The sequence below is a fragment of the Pinus tabuliformis genome, chromosome X (genome assembly GCF_031772625.1).
Source record: "Pinus tabuliformis cultivar Carrire ecotype Pingquan chromosome X, CPIR1, whole genome shotgun sequence".
Classification (NCBI taxonomy): domain Eukaryota; kingdom Viridiplantae; phylum Streptophyta; class Pinopsida; order Pinales; family Pinaceae; genus Pinus; species Pinus tabuliformis.
The window spans coordinates 512,002,354-512,020,390 of record NC_142308.1 but is presented as its reverse complement, the minus strand read 5'-3'; the positions used below and the strand labels follow the sequence as shown (position 1 = coordinate 512,020,390).

The 18,037-nt window shown below is 38.2% G+C and overlaps 1 protein-coding gene across 1 annotated transcript in view; it reads left to right on the top strand.

The window, feature by feature from the left end:
• Window positions 1-18,037, top strand: part of LOC149140925 (transcription initiation factor TFIID subunit) — a 67,813-nt gene that overhangs the window by 40,454 nt on the left and 9,322 nt on the right. The window contains exon 4 of the mRNA XM_089446369.1: window positions 11,938-12,061. Within this exon, the coding sequence (XP_089302495.1) occupies window positions 11,938-12,061 (124 nt within the window). The remainder of the gene's footprint in view (window positions 1-11,937; window positions 12,062-18,037) is intronic.

The following is an 18,037-nucleotide window of genomic DNA, read 5'->3' as shown; positions in this document are numbered from 1 at the left end:
AGTGATTTTTGGTCAAGGTGACCCTGGAAAAACCCCCTACAACTCTTGGGGAAAACCAGTTCGAGAGCTCTTTCTTATTTCTGGAAAATGCTTTTTAAAGTGAGAAATATTCAGCAAGAAAATTTTACAATTTATCTCGTTTTCCGTGCCTCATAGCTAACTGGAAAAACTTGCAACAACAAAACAAAACAGCAATAAATGTTGTACGACCTCCTAGAAAAGCGTGCCAAATTTCAGCGTGAAATTCTGCTGTACGACCTGCCTGGAAACTGCTGTACAGACTGTTGAAAACTGCTATACGGCTTGCTAAAACGCTGTACGGCCTGCTCCAAAAACGCTGTACAACCTTTCTAGAAAATCGTGCCTTTCACTGTGTGCTAACTCAGTGGTATGGACTTGCTGGAATGCTGCCTTGGAATGTGTGCCAAGCTGTTGTCTCCTTCTCCTCTGTGTTCAGAAATCTCCCTTGCTCTCTTGTTCTCCTTCTCCCAATCTGCTCATGAAAGAATGAATGACTTTTTCCTCCTATTCCTCCCTTAATCTAACCCTAAGTGACTTTTGGGGAATCCCTAAATCCAATGGCTGAAATAGATTGAGATCTCGGGCTGAGATTAAATGCTCATTTAAATCTCACTTTTTATTTTTTAATTCACCCCACTTTAATAAAGACCCACTTAGTCATTTATTTCCAAAGTCACTTTTCCTTTCTAATTTTACATTGCCCTTAATAAAGTCACTTTAAAATTAGACTTTAGTAACTTTATCACTTAAAGTCACTTTTAAATTAGATTTGACTTTATAAAAATTATAAAGTCACTTTAGGAGAAAAATTAAATTCTTTTGGACACTTTTCCCTAGGCCAAAGATCAAAGCCTTAGGGAACCACTTGTCCTCCGGTACGAAATTTCAACAGGACCTTAAAAACGAAGATCACATCATCTTGGAGAAAGTCGAAACCCTAGTAGTATTTTTGATCTACACTACAAAAGAAGGCAAAGCATATTGAAGGCATTGTCATCATCTTCAAGGTTATAAAACACGCAAGGATCATCTCCTTGCCCTAGAAGAAGATCTTCCAACGAAGCAGGAAATCATCCTCATCAAAAGGAGTAACCTTTTATATTGGAGAAAGGTTTTTTCATTTGAAAGAAGATCATCCAAGAGGAAGCTCTAATATATCTTCTTCAACCAGTGATCATTGTTCTTAAATGCACTAAAGCTAACTCATTCAACAACTTGTGGTCTCTATGTTAGATAGAAAAAGACAAGTTAAGGGCAAAAGTGTTGAAGGTTAAAGGACTCAAACATTTGCAGAAAGGAAAGGGAAGTTTGGTCCTCAAACAAGACAAAACAATATAGTTAAGATTTAATGTTATGGAAAGAAAGCTCATATAACCGGAAAGATGGAGGAAGCTGAAGAAAAAGGCCAAGGAAAGAGGGAGTAACAGATCTCTACTATGATTAAGATGGTATCCCTCACAAAAGGGTCTTATCATAAGCTCCTAAATCTTTTGTTATAAATATGACCATGATAAATAATAAGATGCATCGTGGCATCATGGAAGCATTAGAAACAAGAGCTCGTAACATCACCATGGGAATCATGAAGGACAAAAGGAACAAAATCCATGGCAGTCAAACATGAAGGATATAGCTCTTGGGAACCTCATTGGACATTGAAGGAAAGGATGAAGTCATCCAGGACAAGGTTCATCATACATCAAGTCTAAAAGGAAACGTTTGCCATATGGGGATATGTAATATCCTCAAAATTCTTTGATGGAATCCTCATCAGAGGGTTCACTAATCTAGAGAGGAAGCAAGTGTTTCATCAGGAACTCCAACTTGTGGAATTCATGGATGATGGTATGATGCAGTGTGGAAAAAGTCGAAGTCGGGATTAATTCGGCAAGGGCCCAAAAGTTGACAAACTCGGCAAAGTCGGGAGTTTTTCGAAAAAGTCGGCAAAATTAAAAAAACACAAAATTATTCATTTTTTTTTTTTAATTTTTTTTTAACATCTAGAGTATCCACAACATCAAATAAATGCATTTTCACATAAACATGTAAAGAAAGCTAATATATAACATGTATATGAAGTCTAGTGCTACATCACATATCAAAATAGTGAATCCACTCCTGAATTTTGAGTCCTGTCTGAGTCTCAACTCTCAAGAGTCAAAATATCAACAAAAAATATAATAAATGTACATCATGAGTCATCTAAAAGTCATCAAGTAATCACTAATCAGTCATTGAGATCCTCTTCCCCTTTTACGGGAATAGGGAATGGCTTTGCCTTTTCCTCTAGAGGAAGAAGACCCTGCCCCTGGGGATACAAAAGGAAATGGACTCAATCGTCCTCTAGAAGCTGATGGAAGAGGTGGCCTCTGTGCTACGCTGCCGCTGCTGCTGCCCACCCTAGATGGTGTCACCTCCTCCTCAGCATCCTCATCCAGCTCTGCTACTGCCTCCTGACCCTGATGTTGCTCCGCCTCCTCCTCCTCTATCTTTGGCTCTCCCTCCTCTGCAACTGCTACATCCTCTAGATCCACACCTAACCAATCCGGGATCGTGTCCAAGATTGGCCTCTCAGTCTCGACTCTCCATGTAGTGGTGGTATCAATATTGTCCAATGAGATGGCTTCCACATCAGTAGGTTTCTGAAGCTGTCTCACCCACAATCGAAGATTGTAGTAGACGTATACCATGTCATTGAGGCGTCGGGATTCCAATCTGTATTAGGGTCATAGATTGTAAATTAGTACTTAGAAAATTTAAATATTAAAATTAATCAAACGAATTCAAAAAATTTAATTTGAAATCTTTTTAGTTTTTACCTGTTGCGCTTTTTGGAGTGTATTTTGTCAAATACACTCCAGTTGCGCTCACACCCAGAGGAACTGCATGTTTGGCTGAGCACTCGAATGGCAAGCTTTTGGAGATGGGGTACTCTGGCACCATAGCTTGTCCACCAAGCATCTACAAGTTAAAAGAAAAATGATAAAGTTAGAAACATAAAAAAAAACATTGAAATTCAAAACTTGAAAGTTTGAAACAAACTAAAGCTTACCTGGCATTTTGGTCGTCCCATTCTTAATAGCCATGTTAAAACCAAATGTGCCACTTCCCATCCTATAGACCTCCATTTCTTTAGAAATCTCCTCACGTTCTTGCTCAGATGACACCATCCTCTCGACACAAGTGAAGAATCCATCCATCACCTCGGCATCAAATCTGAAACCACAAGCATAAGAAAATGCAGGGTTGAGGTAGACACCTGCAGCATGAATGGGGCGATGGAGGGTATTGTTCCATCGCTGATCAATCACTCTCCATATGACCTGTTGTTTCTCTAACCCCTTGTCTCCCTTATCTGCATAATAAGCACGGATGGCTTCTTTGGCCCTATCCACGACCTCATACAAGTAGCCCACTGCGGGCTTCTCTCCATCAACCAACTGAAGAACCTTTACCAAAGGTTCTGAAATGGCACACACCTCCTCTACTCCTGCCCAAAAGCTCTGATCATATGAAACTAGTCTGCATATGTCCTCTCCCTCTAGTTTGCGGCTAATAGATAAAGAACGCCAATCCGCTGAGAGAAACATGCTCTTCACCTCCCACATAGAATTCAACAGAGACTGAAGAGATATGAAAGTAGTGGCAAATCGTATAATTGCAGGCCGCACCAACTCTTTGTTGTTGGTGAATTTTCTCATCAAGCTACGCACAGATGAATGATTATAAATAAATTTTGTTATGCTCTTGGCTGATTCAACAATATCCCTCACAGTAGGAATTTTACCTATATCCTCCAACATCAAGTCAATGCAATGAGCAGCACAAGGTGTCCAAACTAAGTTAGGAGACCTCTCCATAAGCATCTTGCCAGCGGCAACATAATTTGCAGCGTTGTCCGTTATGACTTGGACAACATTGCTTAGGCCTACATCCTGAATGAAGAGGTCCAACAACTCACATAATAAACGTGCATCTTTAATGTGGTCAGATGCATCAACAGATTTCATAAACATTGTCCCCTTGGGACAACTAACCAAGAAGTTAAGAAGGGTCCTACCCTTCTGGTCAGTCCAACCATTTGACATGACTGTGCATCTAGTGTGCTCCCATGATGCCCTAAACTCTGCCAATCTAGTAGTGCACTCAGTCTTTTCATCTTGAAGAAGAGGCCCTCTCAATTCTGCAAAGGTGGGGGCTTTGTACCCCAGGCCAACGACAGCAACAGCATCAAACATAGGCTGGTAGAATGGGTTTGTCTTGGCAATGTTGAAAGGAACATCACTCCATAGAAGACACCTACTGACCAACTTGTCAGCTTCTGCCTTTTCCTTTTTTTTCATTGATGATCTAATCCCAGGTTGTGAACCAGTTGTTGTTCTAGGAACAAAAAAAGATGAGACAGAAGGATGAGTACCCATGGGTGAGGAAGGTGATGCTGCTGTAGAAGCATTGCCACTCTCAATTCCCCCCACTCTTGAGCCCCCTACAAGTTGTTTTGTTATTGCTGCCCTGGTCTCTTTTCCCTCCTCTTTATCCATCAATGATTGAATGGCCCGTCGGATGATTTCTGGAGTTGTGTTTTTGCAAAGTTCAACATTTTGCCCCGGAATTTGCCCCAAATGGAATTTTAATCTGTTGATGCCTCCTGACATATGCTTGCCACACAACTTGCAAGTCAAATACATTCTATTGACCCCCCCAGTTTCGGGTGTAGCATCAGGCTCACCAAACTCCCACATAGAATCCAAAATCCTCGGCATTTTGTTTTAAACTTTGAGCTGGAATTTAAACCTGGGCACAATAAAAATTGAAACAAATTCAAATCAGCAAAATATAATTAGTAATTTCAATTTGTATTGCACTCAGAATTTTCAATTTAGAAACAAATTAATAAATTTAAAATTTAAATTACAAATTTACAGTGATTTTAAATTTTAATTTTAATGTCAACACTGGCTGAATGACCTTAAGTGATAACATGACTCCTAAATATGACGTTGTTTGACATGGCAATAACCTTGACCTTGTTTGATTTGGCAATAATATTAATTTTGTTCTGTTACCTGTATGGCAATGATATATAATAATATAATATATATATTATAAACTATTAAACAGTGACATAAGACAGAAATTCCTATGCTCATGTGAACGATATGTAATGAGTCTAATGACAAAATGCTCTCACGGGTTACGAGTCACAACTGTGGTATGTAATATATAATATATATCAGTGAAACTTAAGTTACTTAACAGTGAAGTTTACTGTTTGAATACTGGTGACTGAAGTTTGAAGTTTTGATTCTTGAACAGTTATATAATATACAGTTACACTGTACAGATTGCACGCAGCGCGGCAGCACAATACCATTACATATACGCTGTTAAATTTTAATGGGCCATGGCTTTCACATTGCACGCAGGCGGCAACACAATACAATTACATATACGCTGTTAAATTTTAATGGGCCATGGCTTTCACATTGCACGCAGCACAATACAATTACATATGTCATATACGCTGTTAAATTTAATGGGCCATGGCTTTCCGCTGCTCGCAGGGCCGCAATGCTCATTGCGCATAACCATATATATTATATGTAATAATTTAATAAATATGAAACAGTGGTGAATGCTCTGAGCAGTGAATGCTGCATACCTTAACGTTGAGGGCCGAGGCGTGCGGGCTCCTGTTGGCAACGTTGCAACTGGAAAATGCACACCGAAAACCTATAGGTTGAAACCCTCGGGTGTTGATTCTCCACAGCGCGGATCCGGAACAAGCAAAAAGACAGTGAAAAATTAAATGAATGATTTCCGGCTTTTTATGCCCGCGGCGAAATTTTTTATAACGCAGACGATTTTTTCAATCAACTCCCGAAAAAATCGAGATTAATTCGATTTTATCGCAATTTTTTCGTTTTTCAAAAAATCGTCAAAAAGTCGGCCGATATAATCGTTTCGGCCAAAAAATCGCATTTTTAGAAATTAATCCCGATTTTTTCGGGACTTTTTCACACTGGTATGATGACATAAGAGATGAAGCAGATCAATGGGTTGAAGACACTTCAATCAAGGAAGCTACTGAAAGAGGCCTAGATGACCTAAAGATAAATGAGGTATGTATGCTTGTGTTTAATATTATAATTTCATGTCGTATGGTTGCAGGTAACATGGATCACTACTTCTATCTTGAGAAGCATGATCAAGGGAAAAGGATCTCCTCCTCTGGAAGGATGCAGGAAGGCATAAGTCACATTACATGAAGTCAACATAATATGTCCTCATTGAGGTGGTTGACTACAATTAAGGAACTTTGATTGGAAGCTCTTGGGAATGGAATGTGCAAGGAAGGAAGAGAGCGTGAGATATGCAACCATGACGAAGGTGATCCACATCCAAAAGACCAAGAAGATTTGACTAGGAAATCTCCCAGAAAGATATGAAGACTCTGATGAGAGTTTGAAAAAGATGGAGACCCTTGACAATGGATATCTTTGGGAGATGTGTCAACATGTATGCAGGATGCTGATAACTACTGGAAGATGTCATGATGAAGAGCCATCTCGTAAAGTACTATTTAATTTAATTTTATGTTTTAATTTCTTGAATAATATTTGGATGAGTTCATGCAGGGCTACCAGAACAGGAGTTGTAAGCACAAGTACAACTAGCATTCATGTGGTGAATGGAAATTCCTAAATGAAGCACGATGAGAAAGAAGTAGCCATATGAAGAAGGTTCCAGATATGTACCAAGAAGGCCATTTTCCATGAAGAAAGCAATGACATGACTAACCAAGGAGGAAAGTGATCAATGGCTAATGCCCTACAAGGAAGAAGCTCGACCGAATTTCATGACATCAAGGAAAGAAATTGATCAAGAAGTTGAAGGACCCATGAAGAAGAAGCTATTGATGAAAGGCGAGTCCCTAGTTAAGAGGGAGCTCTGACAAGTCCCTAATTAAGAGGGAGCTTGGGCAAGTCCCTAGTCAAAGGGAGCTTGGGTACATTCCTTTACAGGAATGTGCTATCTTCCCTAGTTGAGAGGGAGAGATAGACACAACATTCTTGTCTTCAGATGGGAATAAAGAATAGATGATTGGGTAATCATCTGGCATCTGATGCTCTCTGAGGATGTGTAGGGCATCCAAGGTAAGAGTAGGCAAGAGGACTGATATTGTTTGAGGGTTGGGAACCCAAGACAAGAATAGTCCTAAAAGGTCATACTTAGTGAACACTCGGGTGGGTATGTGCCTTGAGAGACAATGATGAAGGTGTCTATAATTATTGGTATTTCCAACATTGTGCTCTGATCTATTGAGAGATAGAGCTGTTAGTCAAGGCCTTGCTATGTGACAATGTTGGTTATGATGATGCTATATAGATGAATTACCAATTTGATTTTTCTTATGAGAAATTCTTCAGATTGAGAATGACCAAGTACCATTATGAATACCTCCCTAGTTAAGAGGGAGTGTTGAAGAAAATGCAACTAGGTTCGGTCTTCATAATGACATGTAATTATGACTAATGTAAATAATGTCATAAAGAGAACAAAATTATTATTGTAAACTTGCTTCATGGGTTTCATGAGCAAGTGATTTTAGAATAATAGGATTTGTCATTTAGAGTCTAGAATTAATGTCATGTATGAAGAGCTCTTCTTGAGCCTATGTTTAATGTATACAAGTCTATAGAAATGTCTAGAAGCCTTCCAAAGACAAGCACAATCACTCTTGAAGAAATCGACCTCCAAAAAATAACAAAGGAAATCAAGTCAGCTCACATATGGAGACAAAACCATTCAGCATGACATGTCGGCTTCAGTATAGAGGAAAACCACTATTTATATGCGGCTAGGGTCACCACAAAAGGCAGAGAATTCAGACAGGAATCTCTATATTTTTCGGATGGGTGCCACATAGATGAAGTCTCGACCTCCTCACAGTTTCGATGATCACAGTCTCAACCTACCAATACAGTGATCACAGAAGCAACCTCGGGTGCCACAGAAAAATTGCTCGGAATTGTCTCCTTGCAATGTTGGCATATCTGTGATGAAGAGGATCTTGGTGATCCCATAGTGAGGCTCGAACCTGTCTCCTTACACTCTCGACATATTTGTGATGAGGAGGATCTCAGTGATCTCACAGTGACACTTTGTGTCGACTTATATTCCAGATGCAGTCATAATCTCGACATAGATGTAATCATGGTCTTAGTATAGATACAATCATGATCTTGATGAAGACATAGGTTCAAGGTCACAATATCGGTGAATCTAGGTGCAACTCATATATATATATATGTATATATATATATATATATATATATGTATATATATATATATATATATATATCAGTATAGAGATCTCGTTGTTATGGTGAAGGTCTCCGTGAAGGTGTAACAATGGTGCAGTAGTAATGATCTCGGTGAAGGTGCAACAATAATGACCTCAGTGGTGTAATAGATTAGTGATGGCCTCGGTGTTGCAGTAGTGATGACTTTAGTAGCAGTGATGATGATCTCAACAATTACGAAGAAGAGGATTGGTGTCTTGGTCTAGGAGTGGCCAAATAGGTCAAGGGTCATGGTCTTGGTATTCGTCAATTGGAATCTCTATAAGAAGAATTTGTGCGGATTTTCCTCTCAAAGAGTGAGAGGTTTTGGCCCTAGCAAAAAGCCAACATCTTGTGTTCTTGTCTCTTTTGTTTTGGTAACTATTTGATGAAGTAAGAAAACACACTCTAATAATAAAATAAGATTGTGCTAATAAGAAAAAGTAAAAAGTACCTCACAAATAGTTATCATCGTGAGAAGAATCTTATTAACCTAATTGCCCGAGATTCTTCAACATAAATCAATGGTAGTGACATTTCCTTTATCTTTCATTTTCATAACATTACCATGAATAGACTCGAGATGTTTGACAGCGGTTTCCACCTTACTTGTTTTCATGCGGAGTTAACTGGAATTTTAGATCTCACTCAAAATCTAGCAGACTTAATACTTTTCAGGATTTCAGGATTTGGGGGATTGCAATGTTTCCATTTGATTTTCTCATGTGTGAGTGTATGGGATGACATTTGATCAAGAGCATGAAGCCCTTTTTGTACCTTGATGTTCGTGCTATTGATTGTTGAACTTCGTTGATGTTCGTTGTATTGATTATTGAACTCCTGTAACGTGGCCTTAACGAAAAAATACCCTTCAATCTATTGAGAATTCAATAGGGCAATGAATATGATAATTCTCTTAACTTGATAACTGTTTGTGTTACCTTCTACTTATTAGCTTTGTTTGTTATTATTCCAATGTGCAATACATCAAACAACTACCAAAACAGTTAGAACAGTGGCATAGTATATAGGCGGCAAGCCAGGGCCAAAACCCCTCCTCTTGAGGGGAAAACCCGTAAATCTCTTCCTTATCTTTCAGATGTTTCAATTGACAAATACCGTGACCTAGAGTGAGACAAATACCCTCCAAGATCAAGTTTACCAAGGCCTCCAGCTGCAATATCTTCGACCTCCCAGTAGATCCGAAATTCTGCTTCCCAGCAACTGCTGCTGCAATTCTAGGAGACTTCGATCTCCCTCTAATAGCCTTCCTCTTGACTTCGCTTGCCTTGACTTGAGTCCTAGGGCTAGTAGGATGCCCTAAGAGACCTTCGCTTGCCTTCCCTTCTCTTCTCCTTCCAAAATCGAACCCCAGAAGATCCAACGCAAAAAACCCTAACTTCGATCTTCCCAGAAGAATAGATAAGGCCCAAAAACTTTGACTTCTTCGACTTCCTCTTCTTCACACTTCCTTCTTGACTTCTTCTTCTTTTGCTTCTTCGCATAAGAGATGAGTGAGTGAGTGATCCAAATGGAGGACGAGTTCCTCTTATATATAGGCTTCTTCAAGGGTGGACGTCGCTCTTCATGTAGGCCGACTTGACAACTTATTAGGCTGACTTGATCTTGGAGGTATTTTGACACTTTAAAGACAAAATAATTTTTCCTTTACAATATACAATGTGCCCATAAGGTCTTCAATATATGACAATGACTCTTATACCTAAGACAAACCCTAGAAGCACTCAATGGGTGCTTGACCTATAAAATAAAAGAAGTTGAGCATGAAACCCATGCTCCAATAATAATAATAATAATTTCTTGTTCATTTGATATTTACAAGAATACATTTCATACTTATGAAGACTGAACCTAGTTACACATTTTTCAACACAAAGCAAATTAATTGGTTAGGCATGCTAAGCTTTTTCTACCATATTGTAAGGTTGAAGAGATGAACCCTTCACTCAAACCAAAATCATTGTTTAGGCATCTTAAACTTTTTCTATTTATACCATACTATAAGGTTGAACAATCCAAGTTTGAAGACTTTGAGCTAGATGATATTCATGTAGCTCTTGTTGATGATCCCATTTCTAGTAGTGGTGAATCAATGATGAGTATGATGCGTGATCATGTTGATCAATGATTTTTGTAGGCCAGTGGCCCAATAACTTGTAGCATTGTTTTTGAACTCTAGAGGTCACTTAGAGCCTCATTGATTATGTATTTTGTTGTTGATATGTATTGCACTCTGTGCCATTTGATATATCCACCCTTACATGGTATATGGATGAACAGACTTTGTAATAGTTTGGAATCTTAAAAATAAATTATTTTATGTATTTTTTTCATATCCAGTTTGATCCGGTTCCAATTTGAATCCTGGTTATATAGGGGACTGGTTCAAAACCCGGTTTTGGTTTTTAAAACTATGATTCATAATTGCAGCTTGAATTTGAAGTGGGTATGTGATAATGGATGTGTCACATTGCCCCCAAATTTATAGCTTGCCACTCATACTTCTGCATGGGAGCCAAATGTTCCATAAATAATGATTTGATATAAGGAAGTTTGCCACATATCATCAAGGGATAGGTTGTTGATAAATCCCGCCACTAAGGTTAATATATCCCCTTTTTCTTAATTGCATGATTATCTAAATAATCCACCTTTCTATTGTTCTCTTGTAAGACATGAATATTTTTTGCCTCCTGGATGCACTGCAATGTTTACTTGATTCTAAAGAAGACCACGACTGATTTGTACTTTTAAGGAGTGGTGTCTAACACCATGTGCAGGGAGGCTGCAATTCTAACTCTTGAAGGAGGGTGTATGCTTCTGCAAGGTTGTTTGATAGGACTCTTAGACTTCATGCATAAGTGCACTTGATGATCCCTCTTGGGTCTGTGAGAACCCCACCAATGCCTGCCACCCTAAAGAATCATTTTCACGAAACTTAAAGAATTGAGAGGTCAGTTATACCTTAAGCGTAATACCAAGGAAATGTGCGCATCGATAAATAACCTTCAACTGCATTTGAAAACTGAATCACCCATGTCATCAATAAATGCCTGCTAAGCGCAACTAGGACATGTTGAAAGATCCTCATATAACATGAGGGCTAACAAATTGTTTGTGGCGCCATTGAGCCATGCCATACCTCCAGATGTATAGAACATGCGTCCAAATAAGTAGATATGTTCACCCAAGGCATGATCATCTGTCAAAAGCAAGAAACATTCTCCTCTAACCCCAGCGCTCAAGATCTCATGCACATGAGGGTGGAACAATGATTGTGATGAAAGTTTTGCCATTGATCTTATATGGACTATGGATAAATGCACAATTACAGATATTTATCATTTTGTCACAAGTTATGAACATTTCAATGCATTATATTATTAGTATTTTGTGTTTCACTTTTTTTACTCTGTATGTTGTTGATTCACGCTTATTTGTTGTGTCGCTGTTGTACTAAATGACATTTTAATATTAAAACTGGTGCTTTTATTGGCAGAACAAATTTGATTCTAACTGAAAGATGGGTTTGTTATTTTTAAATATTTAGTAATCTCGGGACATTGATGGAGTGTTTAAAAGCTGGGACAAAGATTTCTCCTCAACAAACGCATCAGCTACTTGTGCGTACTACACAGCCACAGCAACAAACAATTTCACCGCATGCACAGCAGGTTAGATTAAATAAATGTTGCTTACATTTTCATTGGAGTTTGTTCCATTCTTTTAATTTTACTCTGTTTGTGAGTATACTTTCATCTGAAAATAAGGTTATGGTTTTTGGTGGATATATTATGATGGTAGTCCACTTTGTTGGGTTTTTTCAGCAGTTTGTGACATGTGTACACCTGCTAAATATCTTCTATTGGTTTTCAGTGGGAACTAATGAAGTAATTTTTTCCTTCCGTGCCTCTTTTCTAAACTACAGTTGGTTTTCTGTGGGTCCTAATAAAGCTGTTCTTCTCCTTACCTCTTTTTCTAGCCCTTATCTTGCACAGTTGCATCTAATATGAAGTATAACTTAACAGTAAGATCCAAATCAAGGAATGGGCCTGCAATTAGAGTTTTGTTTCCCTGTATTACAGAGGCAGTAGTTCTTTCTTCCTGCTAATATTGCTCTGTAGTCTAGAACTGTATTTGCTAGAATTTACCTCTTCTCGATTTTTTTTTCTTGTATAAATAAATTATGATAAAAATAAGAAATAATGTAATCTTATTAATGTGCTACTATGGCTAGAAGACACGAGTGGGAAATTAAAATCCCATGAAATGTCATAAATATGATGTAGAAGTAGAATATACTGTGTATCTTCTTAGACTACAATTGGAATTGTATGTAATAAGTTGCTGAATGTAAATATTTTCCCTGGGGGTTTTGTGATGAATTTTCTATAACATTTTTTCTTTTTATGGTATTTCCTCTTATCTTAATGCTGTAAGTTTGCCCTTCTCCAATCTGGCTTGCAGCATTCACATCAGAATCATTCGCCTGAGAGGCAATGAGGGGAGTTATCTATTCTGCCAAATTTGCCTGGGACTTGCACCTGGTGCCTACAGGATTCACAAGCACAGGCACACAAGTAGGAGCACAAGGACAAAAATGCCATTAAAGTGACTAGAACTCTGGTGGGGGCTTTAGTATCACCCTGCTTTTGACTGACCTGGCTAGACATTGTTGCCAATTTTTTTATAAGATCTGTCTCATGTAATTGAATAGTATGACAGATTAGGTCATAACATGAAGATATTTGTCATTGATTATATGCAGCAATGGCATATCCCCTTTGTCGTTTCATTTAGTACATGGATGGGTCATTGCCTCTTTCTTGTTTCAGTAGTCATTTATTACTGTCTTCCTTGGTAGAGTATGATCTTCTGTAGTTAATCAATCTCCTGGCTCAGTTGGCAGAGACCCCAAAAGTGAGTATTTGTTGGTACCTATGCTGCAGGAAATGCCTGGTAGGATGGTTAAGTGCGCATTCCCTTTTTCTCTCTCTTCTGGCGCCCACCTTCCAATGAGCTGCAATCTTTCCTTTTCACCCAAGCTCCTCAAGCCGAAATGATCTCCAAAACTCAAACTCCAAAATTGTGCTATGCCTATCACCTCCTCAGTAAACTTCCTTCATCTCCTCATCAAAATTGGGGATATTACAATTTTTGAGGGCTGATTTCCCTGGTAAGGGAGCCCTTGATTTTGTAGACAAGAATTTAATGAAGGAGAATTTGTTTGGGACAATTCCATTGTGTTTATTGTAGCTGATTTTTGTGACTGGTTTTCTGCAGAATTCAGTTGCTAATTTTTTGACTTAAAAGTGCCATAGTATTTATGTTTTATAATTTTCAGATTTGATTTTACAACAAAAAAATTATTTGTGGAGTTAAAAGTAATTTCTGCAGATAAAATAGCTATAGGAAACTTAAATCTGAACCTGGTACTTAGAAATTAACAATTTAAAAATGGATGCCCTAGTCATACCCCCTTATTCCAACGAGGTTGTTCTCATTGATCTCTACTTTGGAAAACTCCATCAAGCCCATTTAGGACAAGGCACTAGTCATTAAAGTGGTGATCAACCTCCTATTTATTAAATTTATCCTTCTTTCTTTTTTGTGGATATGTAGGGTTATGACTAGGGTTTTGTGTGGAAAATTGCTAAAAAGCAAATTTATGTTTGATGTTTTATGGTTCTTAAGATGGGAAATGCACTAATAAATAATACAAAAGCAAAATCTAGCATTCTTGCATGTTAAGCCCTCCTCTTTAGGGCTGATGTCATCATTTATTTGCTGTTTGTGCATTATTTTGGCCACAAAATTCGTTTGAAAACCCTAAATCCTTGGTATTTATTTGAAGGTCTTGCCTTATTTTGTTGATTATCTATTAAAAGCAATGTGGAAAAAGTCGAAGTCGGGATTAATTCGGCAAGGGTCCAAAAGTTGAAAAACTCGTTAAATTCAAGAGTTTTTTGAAAAAGTCGGCAAAAAGTCGGCAAAATTAAAAAACAACAAAATTATTCATTTTTAAATTTTTTTTTAACATCTAGAGTATCCACAACATCAAATAAATTCCTTTCCACATAAACATGTAAAGTAAGCTAATATATAATATGTATATGAAGTCTAGTGCTACATCACATATCAAAATAGTGAATCAACTCCTGAATTTTGAGTCCTGTCTGAGTCTCAACTCTCAAGAGTCAAAATATCAACAAAAAATATAATAAATGTATATCATGAGTCATCTAAAAGCCATCAAGTAATCAGTCACTGAGATCCTCTTCCCCTTTTAATTTTTGTTTCCGCTAATTGTATTAAGAAATAAGTTATGCATTTGTTCAGTGGATTGTAATCTGCGTGGGTAATAAGGTGTCAGGTGGTAGGTCCAATGAAAATTAACAATGAGTATCACAATAGATGTGAAAATTAACGCTTAGTGACTCCAAGCTGCTTATTTTCTGAGAAAACAGTAGATGTCAGATTACTAACCTAGCCTTGGCATCTATTATTCAAAAACTCTTGGAGGTAAAATCCACTTCTGATACATAACCTTTCCCCACATTTACAAGGAGTTCACCACTAAAGAAGATTCCCTTTCAAAACGTGCTCTCATTGCAGGAAGGATCTTTGCTGTCACAAGATTTCACAAGTACTTTGTTCCTGTCTGAAAATGGGTTCTTTTTTGAGGCACTGGTTTTGTTTTTTTTTTGGACAAGTTGTTGTTATTTGATCTTCATGACCTCCTCTTTGTTGTTTCTTCTAGAAGCATTCAACAACTGTAACAATGTTTTTGATGGTGTGGGGTTCTTTCTACGGAAGACTGTTGTATGCTTGTCCTTTTGGTACTTTTGTAATCTTTTGAAGGGGCAGTGGTTGTTAGAGTTTGGATCACTGAAAGCCTGGAGGCTTAGCCAATGTATACTTTACTTTCTAACTAGAAATATGAAGTATTAAGATTTGTTTTTCCTTGGAAAACAAAAACATATCTTAACCTCAAAACTAACAAATTACAAATGAGACTACTATGCTCGCAAGAAGTATGACAAACAATACCATGCAATAACTTGAAAATGCATGGATGGAAGCTTCAATTTACAATTTTTTCACCTTTGCGGCCTCTTTATCCACGGCCTGGGAAGGGAGGAAGACTTTTTGGGTCGACTCCCGATTAAATCAGGAGTATAAGGAAAAAATCGCAATCTTTTCCTTTGTGAAAAAGTCGCCAAAAAGTCGGGGGATTAAATCGTTTAGTTCAAAAAATCGCGTTTTTAGGATTAAATCGGGATTTTTTGTAGACTTTTTCCACACTGATTAAAAGACCTTTTATCTAGGTTATATGACATCGTATAACTTATTGTTGAAAATCTGCAAAACCCTAACTTATAATGACCCTCAAATTAGTCTAGTAATAGAGTACCTGAAATTTGGCACAAATTATTAGGCCTTCTAGGCCCCGCTGGTACTATATCCCAATTTGTAGACCTCATAACATTCACCTTGAGCCATTATTATTGAATATCCTTTAGGTGAGCATTTAAGGAAGCCTCCCTTGTGATCAAATACCAGTAAAGAGTAGGAGAAAGGTTGCTGAGGTGACAGTGGCAACCGATTCTCTTGTTGCCCCAAGGTCTGGTTTTGCCTAGTGGGGCTTTGCACTGAGCTTGCTAGATTTTGTGGCAACGAGCACCAGCCCTTTATGTACCTTGTGTTAGTGGCATTGATTGTTGAACTCCTCTATCATGACACTAGTAAAAATGCACCCACCATTCAAACAAAATCCTGATTTGACATGTTAAGCTTTTTCTATTTTATTTTAATTCTTAGAGGTTGATATTGATGATGAAGATCCCAATATAGGTAATGATTTTGATGATATGAAGATATATATTGTAGCATGATTTTTTTTGTGACATTAGAGGCCATTTGGAGCCACTTTGTTGATGTATTTTTGGTTCAGAGATGTATTGCACTAAATGCTATTTTGGCTATATGCACACTTTCTATATAAATAATAAATTTTGCATATTTGTGTATAAATGGTTTGGATTCATGTGGATGCACATGAATATATATGTTTTTCTTTAAAATTTAAATATTTGATATATTTTTTGGTTGACTATTTATTCATTTTTTATCTGGTTCCAAACTGGTTCTTGGTTTAGGGGGTCAATTGGTCTGGTTTTGCTAACATTGGTCTTGTTACTGCTCAAATTAGCAGGGGGCCTAAAAGGGACTCCTTAATGGACACCTACTAGATCAAGGAAAACAATGGAGGCTTAGCCTACTGTCGCTTCAACTAAGACTCCCTACTTTTTACGGACTTTCACTGATGGGAGGAGACCCGGTATATGGAAAGTCACTGGTGAAGGATGAATCAACGAATGGATGTGAAGTGACCTTAATGATACTTTTCCTAGAAGACGATTAACAGTGGAGCTTGCTTGCTCTTCAAGCAAGGTACAAAGCTTTCAAAGATGAGGAGGTGCAGATTTAAGGGCTAGGTTAGAGAAATATGCCTTGTAAAGGAGTTTCCCAATCCCTAAAATCTTTATTGAACTTGACTTCCCAAGTGGTTTTTGGAGAATTAACTTTTCAAAAGTATGGAACCACACAGGACCAAGTGGACCCAAGTGGACCAAGTGGACTTCATAATGCCCTGCCCTTCCATAATGGGCTTTGGCATGTGCTAATGTCTCCAAACTCCAAATGGGGTTAACCAAGTAGCCCATTAGGTGGTTTCTACTTTTAAAGGGGATAATATGTCCAAGGCACATCCTTTAAAAGGTGGTGGCATGTGATAAAGAGATGGATTGAGTAGGGAATGAAAAGGGGCAGCTTTGGGCCACATGCTGGGGTACAAGGGTAGCTAATAAAAGGTAAGCCCACACTTGGGTATATAATGTAAAGGAGGGAGCAATTGTGGTACATGAGGTGCCCCGACCTTGATTTTTCCACTCTTCTTTATATGCCTTTTTCCTTTTATGATTTTTCTTTAATTAACTGCTCGGGGCTCAAAGGGTAAGAGCATGATGTGTGAGATATAGCAGTGGAAAACCCCTTTTAAGGTAGGGCGGTTCATTGCTCACTAGGGTTTGGGACAATCATGGGTTCCTATATGATAAAGGAGGCTCATAGAGCCTGTAGGAACCAAGGTGATGGCTGTGATGATGAGGTAGAGCTCATGTATTGACTTTTTCCCACGTGCTAAATGTGTTTGTCTCGACCATCTTTTGCATTTGTGGTACATTTTCCTGTTGAATGTGGCCGATTATGCGTTTACTTTTCTTTTTAGCTGCAACAACCTTCAAGGCATCATTCTAGGCCCGACCCAAGGTGTGGGCAAAGGGTAGGGGAGAGCTAGTTGTTTGTGGACCCAGGTGGGAGAAATGATGGATGGGGTTATAATGAGTGGAAAGTTGGCAATATATGTGGATGAGGGAGTGGGACCACACGACCAAAATCGGGGTTTCCCATGAAATACAATCCCTAAGGCCAAACGATTAGTAAAAGAGATCCCATGGGACTAGAACCCAAGGTTAATACCCAAAAGGGGTCTAGGGGACAAGAGCACAGACCTAGCCCATTCTTTCCGCCGAATCCCCCCATTAATCCATGCCCAGAAGTGTCCATGATAAGCAAACTACAATATTCAA